The 17,741-nt window shown below is 44.2% G+C and overlaps 1 protein-coding gene across 5 annotated transcripts in view; it reads left to right on the top strand.

Moving 5' to 3' along the window:
* The window catches only part of shroom3 (shroom family member 3), a 41,270-nt gene that overhangs the window by 10,776 nt on the left and 12,753 nt on the right, over nucleotides 1–17,741 (top strand). For 3 of the 5 annotated variants that reach the window (XM_028973759.1, XM_028973762.1, XM_028973760.1), the window contains 3 exons: nucleotides 6,145–6,261; nucleotides 12,011–12,142; nucleotides 13,834–16,882. In XM_028973759.1, the coding sequence (XP_028829592.1) occupies nucleotides 6,145–6,261; nucleotides 12,011–12,142; nucleotides 13,834–16,882 (3,298 nt within the window). Of the gene's footprint in view, nucleotides 1–2,210; nucleotides 2,398–6,144; nucleotides 6,262–9,915; nucleotides 10,353–12,010; nucleotides 12,143–13,833; nucleotides 16,883–17,741 lie in introns of those variants that run through there. The other 2 variants (XM_028973763.1, XM_028973761.1) reach the window with 2 other exon arrangements.

The raw sequence follows: 17,741 nt of genomic DNA, 5'->3' as shown, positions 1-17,741 counted from the left end.
CCATCGGGTCAGATGCGTCCATCGGTTAATAGTTATTAAACTTTTTAAACACCAGATATTAATGAAAATCAGAATGGAAAGCATACACTGAAAAAAGTGAACACTGGCTAAACCTAAAAACATGTATGTATCTGTCACAACTAATATTTTATGTGAAACCTGCTGTCAGTATCATTATAATAAAGTAAACTCAAAATCATAAATTATACAGCATATTATAGAGCAAATTAAAACATACACTGTAAAAAGCTGGCTAAACTTTAAAAAATGTAAGTAATCTGTCACACCTAATATTTTAGCATTGCTGTGATGTAAATAAACCAATCAAACCTGAGGTAACCTGTTTATTTACCTTACGTCAATGCTAAAGTATTAGGTGTGACTTCAATTTTTTAAAGTTTAGCCAGTGTTTTTTCAGTGTATATACATATATACAAAGTTATTATATAAGCACAACAAACCAGCGTACATTCTGTGAACCCCAACATGTTATCAGTTGTTGTTCCTGAGTGAAGTGATGGAAGCTTATGAGAAGGTATGAGAGTGCAGAATGGGAGGAGGAGAAAGGATGCTCACTGATTCATGGGTTTAGAATGCAGTTAAGCACTATTTGCCTTGAGTCTTCTTGACAGTGTTGGGATGTCAAGGCACTGGTTGTTTGACAAATGACCAGCTTATAGGACCTGAGGTATTTTGAAGAGAGATTTCTGAAATTGTCAGAAGGGGAAGAGCTTTCATGGGTTGGGTGTTGAACTTGCATTTCTCCATCTTCGTCAGGCGCTCCTCCCATGTGTCCTCCATTCGTTTTATCATCCTGGATCTCCGTCTTTCATCTCTGTCTGTCAGTAATTACAATCTCTGTGTCAGTGACCCAGGCAAGAATGTTGGAAAATTACAACTCTAACCGAGCATAGGCCCGGAGGCCTCTTTGAAAATTTGCTTCTTCGGGTCCTTTAATTATCCTGAATATCCTCTGATTAGGGCCATCATTATAGAGCACCACTTACACGGGGACAGAAGCCACTCCTGTTAAAAAAAGTGACTCTACATTCAGCACTGGCTCATTGCAATGTGGCCTCCTTGGTGACTGTTTCCAGAGTCCCCCAGGACCAGCTCCTGACATTCTCCCTCGGCTCCACAAACATGCAGAGGGGTAACGAGGAAGTTTTGTGACCTTGACAAAAAAAAAAATCCGTTTACTGACATAATCCTTCGCCTTTATTACAGAGCTTTGGGTAAATGGTTGACTGATCTGGCTCTGGTGTGCGAGTGATAAGTAAAACTGGTTTAGTTGTTTTTACCTTTTGATGTATTTGTCACGTGCATGTTATGTGACTTATTTGGACTTCTACTCTGTGGGCTCCTTGGAAATTGCTTCAGCTAGGTCCACACATTCCTTGGGTGGTTTTTATGGCTTCTGTGGAACGTTTTGTTCCGCCACTGTTTGTCGACTCAAACCCGCTCAGTCAAATCCTCAAACGAAGAAAAAAAAAATGCCCATTTTGTCTCTTTATCCTGTCGAGTGTGAACACACACATACACGCTCCTCTCTTTCGAATGTTGTTCTAATTTATGCTATACTTCCCGAGTGTGAAGATTTGCTCTGGTAGTTATTTACCTCATCTGGAGCGTGACCATAGCAATGACATTGTGCCTGAGTGCCTCTCAATGCTCAAGGGGCCGGTAGCGTCCTGCTCAGCTCCTGCCCACAGGAGCCCAGACGTCACCCCTGTTGCCCGTCTGCGCAGCTCAGCTGCGGCGTGCAGCGGCAGTGGCGAGTCTGCGTGGTCAACCCGTCGCTGTGGTTACCACCTAGTTTGCCCTCGAGAAGCAGCAGGGGGTCTTGCGGGTGATGGCATGTCAGGAATGTTGAGGGCGTGCTCGAGACGCGGGACTTCAGAGATCACAACCCTCCCACCGTCCTTCCTCTCACTGCGCTCTCACAACTCACTTTTTAATTACACTCCACAAATATGTAGAGCCGGGCGGAGAGGGGCTGAAGGGGGTCACAGACAGAAGAAAGCCTCGGCTGCTCAGATGCTCATTACGAGGGCGGAAAAACAGCCCCAGGTTTCTCCTCGGCCAGACAGACATCAAAGTGAATCACCGCACCGACCAGCCTGGCATGTAAGGCTGTTAAAGTTTTGCGGTAATTTGGCCAGGCTACTCGAAATGGTGCCCATTTAACTGGGCGCGTTTTTGGTGAGGGGGTTTCAGATTCCTGTCCTTATCCCAAGTTACCTTTACACCCCTACTTGGGAACAGGGTGAAAGCCGATGACGGGTGTTATGTGTCAGAACCATACTCCGTCTGTGTTTACCTTGACCTGTGCTTTAGTTGCTGGGATGGCAGCAGCCGAAGCCATGGCTGTGTTCAATCTATCAGGCTCATTGTGATGTAAGTACTGTGTTGTGACCGCTGTTTTATGCCATTAATGCCCATTGCTTATAATGCCTCTATGATTTCCATGGACATAATTATTATTGTAAAGTTGATGCCCTTCTCCACCATATTATAATTGTTTCACACAAGATTTCAAAATATTGAGTCTCTGAAGAACTCAAACTCTGTTGTGGGTACAACAACTGTACTGGACTGTGACCGCTGTATATTTTTTTAATTGTATCGCGCTGCCAATAGTGAAAAGATGAAGTGAAGTGATCATCATTGTGAAACACTGCAGCACAGCACATGGTGACACAATGAAATGTGTCCTCTGCTTTTAACCATCACCCTTAGTGAGCAGTGGGCAGCCATGACAGGCGCCCGGGGAGCAGTGTGTGGGGACGGTACTTTGCTCAGTGGCACCTTGGCGGCTCGGGAATCGAACCCACCACTGCTCCACTGCCCCAAATACTGATTACTTACCAGTTACTCAATATATATAATTATTTATAATCCTTACCAGGAAAATAAAACAGCCCTATGCTATTTAAAATTATAATTATCTTTTTATATATATGTGAAATAGCTGTATTTTGCTTTGTTTAGAGTGGAGGATTAATTCATGACTGGAACAGTGGTAATGGTGCATCAGGAGATCCTGAAAGTTTTTTTTATGCAAGCATGTGGTCCCCAAATAGAATTATTAATTTATTCTATAATGTATATGTTTAATGTTAACACCTTTTTTTTTTTACATTTCCAAGAAAAATGTGTTGTAACAGTGTTATACTATTATATGGTAATACTACATTATTGCATTGTAACCAAAAAGTTATTTAGTTACATACACAACTTAATTTTTACTCAACATCCGCAGAAGCCTGAATGATGTCAACCAGCTAACGTGCAAAGTTGGAAAGCTCTAGAATGCTCTGTTGCTGCAACCATTGTGTGCCTGAGCAACTCACTTAACCCTGTGTTGGTCCAGGGGGACGGAACCTGATCTTGCTGAATGGAAGTCGCCCCAGATAAGCGTGTCAGATGGATGTATAAATGTAAACGCGGTTGGGAAAGAGTTCTTTCCCAGTCCCAGTCACACGGGCCTACTGCTACAGCAGCCTCCATCGTACGTGTGATGGATGTGAGGGAGAGGGGGAGGCCACTCCCTAGGAGCCGCCGCTTTTCAGTGGAAGTGAAAGGAATTTGCTTTGGCATGGTTTCTTTTATTTGCTCCCCTTGTTTGTTTGTGTGCGAGAGAAAGAAGGGGAGTGAGGAAGAGCAGAACGGGTGAGAGAAGAGTGGAGAGAGGTGGGAAGAAAGCGAATGGCGCTGTTTTAATGCCAAGAGTGGTTTGTCAATATCGAGACCTGACCCTCATCTGGTGACGATCAGAGGCGAGCTGTCTCTCTCTTTCTGGGTGCATTAGACCCCCTTCGGTCTGTTCAGGAGCTGTTTACCTCAGAGCTGCATTTCTATGCTTCGTGGGCTGCTTTGACAGAAAATAAAGGACGTTGTTTGGTCTCAATGCATAGCCTGCTGCGTTCCACTCATGCTGCACACTCACACTGAGTGGACGAGCCTGTCACTGCCCACTGCCACTGTTTTTACTTTTTTAGCGTGCTTCATTTGTTTCTGTATTGCACCATTGAAATGTTGACTATTTGTAATTTGCATTTAAGATAAACTCCATGATGCATGATTTGAAAACACATTTTCCATGCAGAAAATGAAAGCTTTACTAGTGAAAGGTAATAGTGATGTGTATACTGAATTGAGGAAGCAAGGCGTGGCATATTATTATAATACTGTTTTATGCTTTAGTATAGTTTTTGTCAAATAAAAAGAATTAACACTGGCAGAAGAACCCACATTTGGGTTTAAACCAGGTTTGACCAATCCAGGGAAGTCTCTTCACCAGGATTACATGAACAAAGGCTTCATATATTGTTTCTATTTATATTGCGGTTAAACTATATATACCGCCTAAGGCCATTTAATGGGTACTCCCATTTGTATATTAATAACCTTCTTCTTCTTCAAATCACATATTTCATTTTATCTGCATGGCAAAGTGCAAAAGAGCTCAGCACATGTACTTTCATGGAATGTATGTTGGTCGCTGGAATTGTTTAGCATCTGAACTGTCCCCAAAACTACCACCCTCTCTCCACTCACCGGGCATGGATGTGCAGGTCTGGTTTGTCGGGTGAATATTTGGCCAGGGAGGAGTGTTTGCTTTAGCTGTTCTAGACCCGCATATTCTAAGGGTGTCAGCTCCACATGGCCTGCGGCCTGCCACGCTCTTGTCAGTGATGAGAACCAGACGGCCTCTGTTTAATCAGCCACCATTTACGCCATTTTACGCCAGGCACTTTCACACACATGAGCATGGGTCAGGTAAAGCCCCTATCACACCTTGCAACAAAATGATATTGTGTGTGCATTTGGCCTAGACATCTGGTGTTTATATGAAGGGCTCAAAGTGCATGTGTTTGGCTCAATCTTTCATGAAACCGTAGGCAGGTCTGATGCCCCAGCAGGACTTTGGCTTCATTCACACTAATGTAGGATTAGCCGGACTCCTCAGAGCCTCTTCAGAATGCTGAAAGCTCTCTGGCTCACATCAAGCCTTTTAATACATTACATGGCATATCCATTACATAGAAGAATAAATAGGAAAGACTTATATATGTAGCATAATATATACACATCCAAATATCCTAAACATTTAAATTGCTTGCCATTTAAAGCAGGGGTGTTCAGATAAATAAATATTCATGCAATGACATGCAATGACATGCAATGACTTAAATAAAAACATTATTGTGCTGCATGTGTACAGCCTGTATATCAGCGTAGCCTTAAGAATTATGCTCTCAAATCCAATTAGTGATATCTGTATTGTTTTTGTGTCAGAGATATTAATGATTTTTTCATTGGGGGACCCTGTAATCAGAATCCCCACACACTGCTCCCCGGGCGCCTGTCATGGCTGCCCACTGCTCACCAAGGGTAATGGTTAAAAGCAGAGAAGCAATTTCCTTTGGGATTAATAAAAAAAAAAAAAAAAGAATAGGTATGGAAGTGTGTGTGTGTGTGTGTGTGTGTGTGTGTGTATGTTTACACAAGTACAGGAGTATTCTTTAAAAGTCACTCTTCTGCTGACACAGACTTGGTGCATCTTGGTGAATGCACCTAAACAGAAGTTACTGTTGTTATTGTTACAAATATTTTTTAAAAAGTATATTTCACTATTTGGCAGACTTGCTAGCTGAAACAGAGGCATCCATGATCCTGCTGGCAGCTCACCATTTTTTCTCTTCTTGGTCCACCTTCTTTAGGTCCTGACCACTGCCGAACTGGAACATTCCTCAAAAAACTGCAGTTTTAGAGACGTTAGGGCCCAGTCATCACAAGTCAGCCACTCAGATCCTCATGCTTGGTCATTTTTTTTGCGCTTCCGACACATGAGCTTTAAGAGCAATTATAATGATCAGTGTGTGCTCAAAACTCAGTTTTCCAGTGTAACATTTATTTATAACATAATGTAAAAACGGTTTGGATTGTCTCTTTGTCTCTGACCCACAGCTTATTTAGCCATGTTACAGTTCACAAGTGTAAGATCGTTCCTCCTTTGCAGATCTTTGTTCTGGACAAACATTTCTTCAGCAGTGATGAATATTCTTTTGTAATTTCTGCTACATGTTGTCCCGCTGTTTTCATTTTAAAATTGTCCCTGTGTTGTGTGTGGTTCTGTAGGGAGTGCTGTCCAGGTCCCTGCTGCGCTGAGTCCAGCCCCCAGAACGACCCTGCGAACCACAACCCATCACGGGACAGGGGATGCTCAGGAGGAGTTAAGCTACGCATCAGAAACAGGTCAGGGGCCACTCGACAAGATGGGCATGTGAATTTAAGTCAGAGAAAAAAAAAAGAGCAAGAAAACCGTACACTATTAAGTGTTTTATTACAAGTTGTCACAGTGCTGTGGGGGTAAGGTTGGGATGATGTCATCAGCTTAATGGGAGTGTTGTTTTGAGTCACACTGGTGTGCTTGCGTGCGTGTGTGTCTGTGTGTGTGTGTTTGGCTGCGTCATTGTTCTGCTGTTTTTGAAAGGAACAGGTATAGGGTTCAGCTCTTAGGTATTTTTAACACGTGGTTATTTCAGCTTTTTCTCTGGAACTGTTCGGGGAGAGGATCCCATGGCTGGGAACTGCTGTCAGAAAACCTAGCGGCCCTTTCCTTATCCATGATGCACTGTGGGAAACAGGAATCGAATGGCACTTTGACAGGAAGTGGTTCTAGTAAAGAGGCATCTTTACACTCTGCAGCCAGTCCGCGGCAGGGGGGCAGAACTGCTGCATTCTTTTTTTTGTTTTTTGTGCAATTCGAACCCTCGCCCTCTGCTGGCTTTAGGGGGCATTCCCGATCCACCAGTGGACACTTTCACTCTTTTGTTGGTACTCATCATAAACGTTTGAACTATTCGGTACATAAACAAAACCAGTGCTCTTGTGTACACAGTCTATAAATATAGCCTCAGGCCTGGTGCAAAAACTCTCCCTGCCTAATAAGGCTGTGGGGGGAAATGTCACATGATGTCTCAAAGGCGCCAGTTTGGGTTTGGTGGAATGTTTAAAGTTAACAAGAGTTCTTCAGCATCAGTGTCTTCCACACAGTCCGGTCCAATAAATAAGGTTGGTTGTTATTGAATGCCATGGGCTTTTTTGTCATAGAGACCAGTTTGGGGGACATTGGAAGAGGAGGGACTGAGATTGACGGGATGATGAATCCCTTCATGAATCCACACCCTAGTGTACGTCGTAAGTCGCTCTGGATAAGGGCGTCTGCCAAATGGCGTAAATGTAAATGTAAATGTGTATAGAAATATACTTGCATTCATTTATCCTTCTGGTAATGGAGTCTGGAGTAATTAGTCTTTTCCCAGTTTTATTATGAAGAGTTCATCAACCAAGTGAACTGAGGTGTGCTTTCCAAACTCCATTTACTCAGGTTCTCCACGCTTGCATTGTTGACATATATTATATAATCACTATTCGCAATCTGCGTAATCGAGGCGCATTCTGGTTGGTCAGTAAGCCAAAAGAGGGCGTTTTTGTACTGCTTACTCCGCCTATCAGGTTGTACACATACAGATTCCTGCCAGAATAAGTGCCAAGCATTTCTTCCTCCCAGTTCGGCGAAAGCTCACCACATTATTCATATGTGCGCACACATTTGCATTACGAACAAGTTATATATACATTTCATGTTATTTGAAAGTTATTTAAAAATGTCAGACTTTTCCCCCTCCTCAGACTAATTTTCAGATCTATTGCATAGTGCATAGTGAGAATAGTCCCAACTCACCTAGTACACATGCCTTTGGACGATGGGAGGAACCACCACGTATGTATTATCAAATGATTTTTTTAAAGTTATGGTAAAGTTGTCTTAACCTGCTGTTCATATTAAAGATAGAATCCAGTATTATTTGTGCTTGATGCCTTTGAATGCACAGCCCTCCTGTCCATTAGATGGCACACTAACACCCCAATGTCCTTAAACGATGGCCAGTCCTGGGCGGCCAAGCTGAAAGTGTTAGTAAATATGGAATTTCTGATGGAGAGCAGGATGAAGCTTGTTTTAGGCTGAAGGAATGGTCTGTTTTTCTGTCGTTCCATCTATCTGTAAATGATTATCTGTTGGATGAGAGGTCCGGCGCGGTATGTGTTATGATGCCTGGGGCAGGGTGGACAGGAAGTTCTCATTCCTCAGGAGACTGGGTGTCAGGACAGCGTGTCCACCTCAACCGCTGCTGCATACTGCATATTTGTATGAATGCATGACTCTATGAATGATCCGTTACACACAGCGTTCTCAGAGGGTGCCAGGGGTTCAGATCACTTTGTCAAATCAGCCTTGAAAATAGCAACCAAACCTAAACCAAGAGGCTCTCTGTTGCTCCCCCTAACTGGCATGATTCATTGAAATAAGTGTAGCTGTCCAGACTGTATGTTATTTTGTATTTTTGTGCTCTTTTTGTTGTATTTGTTTGTCTTGATGAGTCAAAAGGGAGTATTTCTTTGTCCATTAAAATAAAGAAATTCTTTTGAGCTGACAGTAAACACTCTACTGCTCTAACCTTACCCCCACAGCACTGTGACAACTTGTAATAAGTTGAAATATGCAAACAAGGAACAAGTGTGAATTTAACCAGGCAGTAAGTGAAGTTGTGTAATTATAGGTAATAAGCAGTAATTGTGGTGAATAAATACTGCACTGACAACATGTTTCCATGTAATGCAAGAGCCCAGTGGATGGAATGGAATGGATGGAAGTTCAAAAATTGAGTATTGTGCTTGACACTGACATATTTTTGAGTTGATAGAGTGTGAAGGGGATAAAAATAAAGCCATGAAGTTGACTCAGATCAGAATGATCTGAGATTCCTGTGATGGGTCCCAGTTAATGTTTCTAATGTGACTGAATTGAATAATTTCTCTACATATTAAAAGGTGAATCGTGAGTTTTGGGATCAGGGTTTTGCTGCTGTAAGAAAGTTAGGATGCTTGGTGTTACTTCAGTCTGTGCATCATACCCATTTGCAGTTGGTCCCGATAAACATCTCCTATTGCCCAAAGGATTGGTCATCAACGGTCAAACCACGATGTGAGCCACTTCTTTGGACGGGCCAGTGGCCTCTCAAGCTCGCTCCATCTAATCCCGTCTCCAATTTCAGTCTCCTCACAGATCACAGAGATTATGATTGCAGACTGCATTCCCAGGACACAGATAAGGTTTCTTTCCTGGACACACCCTGCTTCGTCTAGCGTCGCATGCACACACACACACACACACACACACAAAATGGCTCCTCAGTGCGATGTTGGGGAAGGGGGAGTATTTTTGTGTGTCCCCCCTGGTGGTTGTCCTCTGTTTCTCAGTGATTTGCCAGAGGATTCTCTGAGGTTAGGTTTCATGGGAGTGTCAGTGGGACTCTACTTCTTCCCCTGGGAGCTGGCAGATCAGACACCATGGAAATCCACCACTTTTGTTGGGAGACAGAATGAGGTGTCAGTGCTTGGCGCTGCCTTTGTTCTGGAGGCCACCTCTCTACGCCCCTTTGTACCGACTGTCTATACCGGCGTATTTGTGTGTGAGCGGGTGTCATCAGGCCCTCTGTACTCCCTGGTCCACCCAGGTGAGGACATCTCCCCCCATTACGCCTTGGGCCCGGAGATGCCTGTCACGGCTTTAAAAGAACGAATGGCCGAGGGTCACGTCTGGACGGTGGGAGCTCCACGGCCGTCCTGGCTCTTATCGAGGCCCGTATAACAGCCTGGGGGAGTGGATGTGCTCGGTGATTTCTGCTGAGGTCACGTGTTGAGCGATTGGGCGAGAGAAGAAGAGGGAGCGGATGCACAGAGATGCTATTGTTTAGCGGCGCGATCACATGGAATCATGTGTTTATGTTTCCCCTTCGAGCGAACAGCGCTTCTCGCACGTTGGAATATTGCGTCAGTGTGGAGGTTGACGTTTCTCTGCAGTCATCTTCCCAACCTAATTTCCCTTCTGCCCTCTCTTTTTCTATCTGGCCTCTCCTACATGTGGACTTTTTTTTTCGCTCTATCTCTACCGCCACAGCAGAGGGCAGGATGTTTACTCAGTATTTATCGTATGAGATGTAATGACGCTTAATTGGACGCTTTTATGTCCCTGGGGTCCCAAGCCCTAACTCACCAGCCCAGACCCTAGTTGTGGCATTTTAGTATACGTTACGAGCAGGCAGCGACGTGCATGCTGCCATGGAGCTGCTCGGTGCCTTCTATCGTAGGAAGCTGCGAAGGAAGCAGAAGAAGTTGAACCTGGGAAGGTCTGACGGAGCACTGTGCAAGTCACCTTCTGAAACCAGTGTGAACAGTCTGGCCACTGGGCTCATCTCGAAGGTGCTGAGATTCACTGCCAGGTAACCAACATGAAATGGTTATACTGTGATTGATGCCTGCTGGGGTTTTTCCGTGGTCAGGAATGCTGATGCTGTGTTTTTAATCTTTCATCTTCACAGTTCTCATTTCTAAAATCAGCAGGCTGCGTTGGTACATAAACTCTTTTGTTATACTGACATACCAGAAGTCGTTCCTTAATATCAGGGAGTGTCGTAACAGGAGTGGCAGCTTTCATGTTTTTTGGTGACACTGAAGCATTAAGTGCTTCAGATAGACAGTGATGGATGACCTTTGTTTTTCCATGCATAGCCGCTCAGCACCCCACCCTAACACCCTTGTGGTTTTCGTGGGTTTTTGTAGCTCAGGCTTTGTTTACAGGACACCAAGGAGGACTATCAGCACCCCTTCCTCCAGTGATGATAACCCTTTATCCAAACCTCTAATGTGCTTACTGAAAAGGGAAGGTGTAACAAGAAAGGGGAGCCTGATATGATAGGTTCCATTTGGAGACTGATGTCCACAGTTTGTAAGCTGCTGCAGCTTTTTTTTCATATTTATGTAAAGCATTTCTAAGCATTTCTAAAAATCCTTCAAAGTTTGCTTTCAAACCTTTTTACGCTGCAGTAATGCAGTGCATCATAAATACTTTATGTCAAAAACCTGATTGATGAAGTCCAAGATTTTTTGCCTTGGACCTTTTTACTGGGCCTGTTTAAAGTGTGTGAGATTTCTGTACTGTTATGGTCAGTGGAAATTAGTAAACCCTGCTCATTAATCCTGTTTGTTTGCCTTGGAATGACGTAACCAGAATGGGAACAATATGTTTATGGACTCATAAGTACTTTGTCTGATACAGTATACATTTAGTATACATTTATACAAATTGAGATTTAAAGTTAATCTGATTTAATGAGAGGGAGAAATGCGCTTCAAATGAAGTACACTAGCATTGAAGCTGGAACTGTAAGGAGGTCAGGTATAGTGTCCCATGGAGACATGCCCCATTTACAAAAGAGTTTTTGTGCACTCCTTTGCATATGCAGCACTTTGGATGCTTATAGTGGCCCAAGAGATCATCCCAGCCATGCAGACAGCAATACCTTGATCTGTTTAAAGGCGGAAAGGATTATGTTTCACTCAGATCCGCTGCGCTCTCTTTGTAACTCAACTCTTCCAACGTTTAGCTCTCTAATTGTCATACCAAATATTTGTAAATGGTCTCCAGCGACAGAATTGGACCATGTATCATCGGTGTCCTGTATTATCAGAGGCGATTATATTTCAGATGGATGAAGTGTTTGTTTGATGTTGTTTGCTCGATGAGAATGGGATAACAGTACAGCATTCCTCTCTGACTGCTCGAACCACGGCAGAGGACTCCCGAGACCTATATCACGTTTCTCAAGTCCTCAGATTTGCGCGAATGTTTTCATGTATGTAAACATCCATGGTGCCATTCTTCAATAATAATGCCTTGAATTTTAGATCACTGTTTATTTAGTGTTTGTGGGTTTGATTGTATATCTGTTGTGTGAACTGGATGAACTGGACTGTGCTGTGTGTGACGCTCGGTGTGTTTGTACCCTGCCTGTGTCAGGATCTCTTTGATGAGACCGTCTTCTCAGAGTTCAGGTCACACTGTCTCTTGACATTCTGTTCCCTTCTCTCTGTCTCCCAGACGTAGTGAGCCTGCATCTCGTCCTCACTCGTGGCACTCCACCAAGCTTGGTGACGGCCAACAGGATCCCAGCATGATGCAAATATCCCAGGGCAGCATGGGAGCTCCCTGGCATCAGAACTGCCATTCCAGGTTAGTGGAATCTGGGCCACTCAGGGAGGAACAATGGAAGATTCTCTTGCTGTTTCTCAGTGCGTGGGTCTCACTACATGCATTATGCTTTTCACAAATTAATGTTCCCTTGTAGTAACGTGAGGTTTTCAATGTTACTTGTAGTTTACATCACCCGAAAATCTTTTTAACTAGAACTAGCAAAATATATGAACTTATCTCTCTGTGATAAACCTGTCAGTACCTTGTCAGTTAAATTGTTTCTCACAGTACTGATACAGTTTTAATGACTTAGTTGTCTTCACGTGATGTTGTTCCTGTATGACATCATAGCTAAAGGTTAACATGTATATAAGATTATGCATGTATGGTATGTAATGGCATGGAATCAAAAGGGAAGTGAAGGGGTGTGGCAGGCTATACATTTTGATTTGTTTAAGAGCTGTTTTGCTTACTGAGCTATTCTGTTGATACGGCAATTATTTAAGAATACATTTTAAAACATGCCCCTACTATGCAATGTAATGCAAAAAGTAAAGTGCTGTGTAAAAAAACTCTCCACATGGAGACTAAATCACAGTTAAGGTTCATTTTGTTTGTTTAAGAAGCCTCCTTCTTGTTCAGGCTGGAATGTGAGACAAGTCACTGATTTATGATGTGATTTATGGTTAACTGCTGTATTTAGATGACATTCAGGGCCTATCTGCAATTGCCAATTCTGAGAAACTTCTGAGGGCAATAGGTTGGGATTGTGAGCATTGACGCAGTAGAACTTCTATGAAGCCACATTCCTTCCAGTGGCATTCCGCTTAACCCTGATGATCTCCATAGCAACACGCTATCCAGCCAGCACAATCCAATTGCTCCATGCCAGGATTGCATTTGCCATTGCTAGCTGGTTAGCTTTCTGCTTAAAATGGATGGTCTATCCAAAATGGTGTGAGTGTGTGTATTGAAAGAATGGAACCACAGGAGCAATTGTACTGCTGAAGAGGTGATGACGTCACGTTCATTATGTCTTCTAAAATGCCAGCAAGCTGCTGACTCCCTCCCCCAGCACCCACTTATCCATACATGGTCAGCAGTCACTGGGGGCCCTGTGGGAATTTAGTTGCTTGCATGTATTAATATTGCATCTTTTTTTTCCCGGGCTTGTTAATCTAAAGTCACAAAAAACCCAAAGTCATTTGTATGACTTTGGAGTCTCCAAATGAATTAATATAACATCAACCACGAAAACATTAAATCTGTCTGGCTTGTATTGTGGTTGCTGTTTTTACAAACGCACTACTACAGATCATTTTGAGCACATCTGTGCTTCATTTAAAATGAGTGTTGTGAGATAATGTCTTCAAAGAGCTGTGAAATAGTCTCTCATGCTTATAATATATAGTAATGAAGACCTCCCTCAGAACAAAGTGTTTATTATCAAAGCCACTGAAGTGCCTTGGTAGTCTTTTCCTTTATTAGCATTGGAGCCGTGGTTATTTTTTTAAGCAGGGTAATATAAATCTTGTCTGCTTCAGAAAATGTTAATGAAGCCATAACAATGTACACAGTCAAAACTATTCCACCAAAACATCTTGTCTTCTGTTATTATTTGTATATAGCAACTGCTGTTCTTATGCATGTAAATGATTAAATAGCATTTAGAAACACAGTTTACATGGTTTGTGAACAGTTTACCTACTCCCATGTCTTTTCTTGCACAGTGTCTCTACCACTGACCTCTCAACCTATGAAGTCAACTATCTGAGAAAAAGTCCAGACCAGTATAGCTCACGGGGCAGCATGGAGAGTCTAGACCCTGCTCATTTGACCTATAGCTCCTGCCATCAGCTCTCAGCATCCAAGTCCTCTAACAGCATTGATCACTTGCACAGCAAGCGTGACTCTGCATACAGTTCCTTTTCTACCAGTTCCAGCATCCCAGAGTACCTTGCAGCTGTCCCAACATTCCCCAAAGAGCGTTCATACTCCATGGAGCATGTGCCCCAGCAGAAGGGAGCAGAGAGCATGCAACAGGCTGACATACGCTACGTTCGTACGGTCTATGACCCACAACAGGGTGTTTCAGAGGAACATGAAGTAATGTCTGGTTCTCTACTGAGGAATAGTGAAGGGCGGATGGTATCCAGATCAGGCGAGAGCAGTTCAGGTAGTGCTTATCATCATGGCAACAGCAGTAGTGGTAGCAGTTGCAGTAGTGGTAGTAGTGGGGGAACATCCGCCTCTCATCAACACAGTGTGGGACCAGTATGGAGTCATACGCCGCACCGTAATTCGTATGAATGTTTGAAAGGGGCACCAGCACCTCCCTTGCGTAGTGATAGCTTTGCAGCTATCCGGAACCATGAGCGGCCCAACTCTTGGTCTAGCCTTGAGCAGCCTCGGTCACTGCGCTCTCTGCATAAGGGATCATGGCACCACTCCAGTGGACCTGTGGCTTCAGGCAAGTCCTCATTTGGACTTGAAGGGCAGTTGCACACAGTCATTGAGAAGAGCCCAGAAAGCAGCCCAACCACAAAGCCCAAACAGGGCTTCCCTCAGTCATCTCAGCCAGGGCGTCTAATGCTACCCACAGGTATCTATCCAGTTCCTCAGCCAGAGCCGCATTTTGCTCAGATCCCCACCAGTTGCCCGATCTCCAGTAGTGTCTACCCAGCATTGACAAAAGAGAACACGTACCCATCTCAGAGGGACCAGTTTGTAGAAAGGGGCTTGGGCAGTGGGGATGGTGTATCAGTGGAAAATGGATACCAAAGCAATGTCCTATGTCATGCTTCCAGCCCTCCTCAAGGCTCCACCCAGTACAAATCACCAGGTTCCCAGCATGCTGAGAAGGAGGTTGAGGAGCCCCAAACCAAATGCAGCATCTACAGGACTCATCTACAGGGCAGGCCCCTGGTCCAAACAATAAGACAGGAGAGGAGAGACCCATACACACCCACCCAGCCTAGAGGAGACAGGCATCGGTACTCACAGCATAACACTGAGCTCCCAGACAACTCGCAGCACTCCAGGCAGGAAGAGCCAGTCAGATTGACAGAGCCTAACTTGCAACAATCCCATGATCAAGTGCCACAGGGACAGTTTGTACATGCAAACAGAATCAACTCAGCTCCATCTCAAACTCTTGTTCAAGGAATGAGGCAGCACAGTGATTCCAGCCCACCCCATGATGCAGAACATCCACTGACCCGTCTAGAGAATGCTCTGGCGGAGGTGCAAAGGTGTGCTAGTCCAGAAAGTACCATAAGTCAGGGCAGCTTTCAGAGTGAACGTAGCATGTCGGTTTTGGAAAAAGTCAGTCACTTTGAGAGGCGAGAGTCCACTAAAGTCCGCAGCCACAGTCTTGGCCACGGTGCATCCTATCGTCCAAACCATGACCCTGCCAGTGCCAAGAGCTCTTTTTCAGGCATTGAAGACCTTTGCAGTATGCTGGACCGAAGTACCAACTCTCGTGTGAGGGCTCCAAGCTCCTGCTCCAGCAGCCAAGGCCAGAATATGGCATGTCAAGAAAGCACTATTGAACTGCAGCAGAGAAGAGGTAGTAGTGACCAGACTTATATCCAGCGTAGCATCCTGCATGATCCAGCACTGGCCCTTCATCGTAGCAAAAGTTCATACCATCTGAGCGAGGAGAACAGAAATGATTTCCTTTGGAGGGATGAGCTACACGAAAGCGCAGGCCTTCACCAGGACACGTCTTTTAACCGTGCATACAGGGACAGCATCAAAGATGCACAGCCTAAGGTGCTCAGGTCCACATCTTTTCGTAGAAAGGACCTGAGTGTCAGCCCTCCTCCTGTCTCAGTCAAACACATGTCCCTTGAGAGGAAGGGGCCTAAGACAAGTCCAAAGCCCACTAACATGTCACCTCACACTCCAAAAGAACGGCATGTTGTTACTCCAGACATGAACGAGAGGATCCTTCCACCAGAACTCCCTAGTGTTCCACCAGTGGGACCTCCAGTCGTGCGTATTGGGGCACGTAAGCGCCTAACTGTGGAGCAAAAAAAGCGGTCATACTCTGAGCCCGAGAACATGCATGAAGTTGGGGTTTCTGACCCAGAAACCACAACCTTAGGCCAGAGGAAACATCCACAACAGCTCCTCATGCCTGAGACCAGTGTGGCAGACCGGCGGCGGATGTTTGAGATGGTGGCAATTCGGAATGCCTGCCCTAAACCATCCTCTTCCCGTCCCGAGCTGAAGCAAATGCAGCAAGATGCCCTGGCTGACTACATGGAGCGTAAAACGGGCTTGAGAATAGATGGCCGCATGCATCGGCCTCATAGTGCCTATTTGCAACTTGCCTCTTCCTCCTCCACTGATTCACACAGTCTGTCTTCAACCTCCAGTGTGACCTCATTACAGGAGACTGTGCCTGATAATTCATCTATGATGAACCGTCAGTCTTCTACCCTACCTTCAAACCTGCATAGCTATTTCTACTACAACAGAAACTCTGAAAGGCCCCATATGGAGTACCACCATTCCCTCTACAGACAGCCTAGCAAGACCCGAGAACCTCAGAGACCAACCCGAGCCCCAAGTCTAAGCCAGACCGGCAATCTGGAGCCCTATCATGGGCAGGCGCTTATCCAGCAGAAAGAAGGGCCTTTAGAGAGAGCTGCTTCGGCCAGGAGTTCAGGGAAGTCGGCTTCTGCAGAGGACCTTTTGGATAGAAGAGAGGACAAGGCAGTGCCACAGCACTTCAGAGCCAGATCCTCACCTGCAGTAGAGACATTTCACGAGGTACCGCAAATCTCTTTTCTTTTTAATATGTTGAAGGTATTTGGGGTTTGCATGTTCAGGCCAGGCAGATCACACACTGAAATTACAGAGGCATTAAGGAATTAAGATATTGGTTTCATTATTTAAGGGTTAAATGAATGACTACCAGGAGTGCAGCCAACTGATTTTGCCTGATGTTGTTTAGTAAATTATATTATAGTGTATGGCCTTAATGGGGGCTGTTGTGGTAGTGGCTCTTTATTGAGATACTTTTTAGGTTCTTTGCAGTGCCCTCACCCAATCATTTAAAAGGAAATGCATTGTACTCCCCACTTCCTGTGTGGTGCCACTGAGCCTGCTTTGAATTTGTGATGACAGATGAGAGACAGATAACTTGCTGTGTCCGTTTTTGTTGGGAGGAGTTGAGTAAGATAAGATTCATCTGTTGAAGTTTTGGGTTGTGTTTTGGGCAGGAAATGTTTGGGGTGGCATTTATCTCAGCGCAATTAAGCTTGTTGCATTTCTTATGTGAGAGGGAGCACCAATCCAATGGCACTGTCAGTGAAAGCAACATCATGATTAATTCAAATAAATTAGTTTGTTCAATTATTAATTAGGCCACCATGCCATTTTCAGATTAGTTTAAATCTTAATATGTCATTAATTGAGTGTCATTAATTGAGATAATCTTGAAATTGTTTTTCATGAAAAGACAACACGACTATCTTACAGGAAATGTGACTCATTTGTCTGATCACATATGGCTTCATTTTACTTGTATACAAACTGTTCCTAATATGCATTTTTTGTCATCCATTGCCAGTGGCCACCTTTTCAACTAGAAAAATTGTGTTAATCTGTGATTAGCGTCCTGAGCTAA

This window comes from Denticeps clupeoides, chromosome 3, assembly GCF_900700375.1.
Source record: "Denticeps clupeoides chromosome 3, fDenClu1.1, whole genome shotgun sequence".
Lineage (NCBI taxonomy): Eukaryota > Metazoa > Chordata > Actinopteri > Clupeiformes > Denticipitidae > Denticeps > Denticeps clupeoides.
This window is presented reverse-complemented; position numbering and strand designations above follow the sequence as displayed.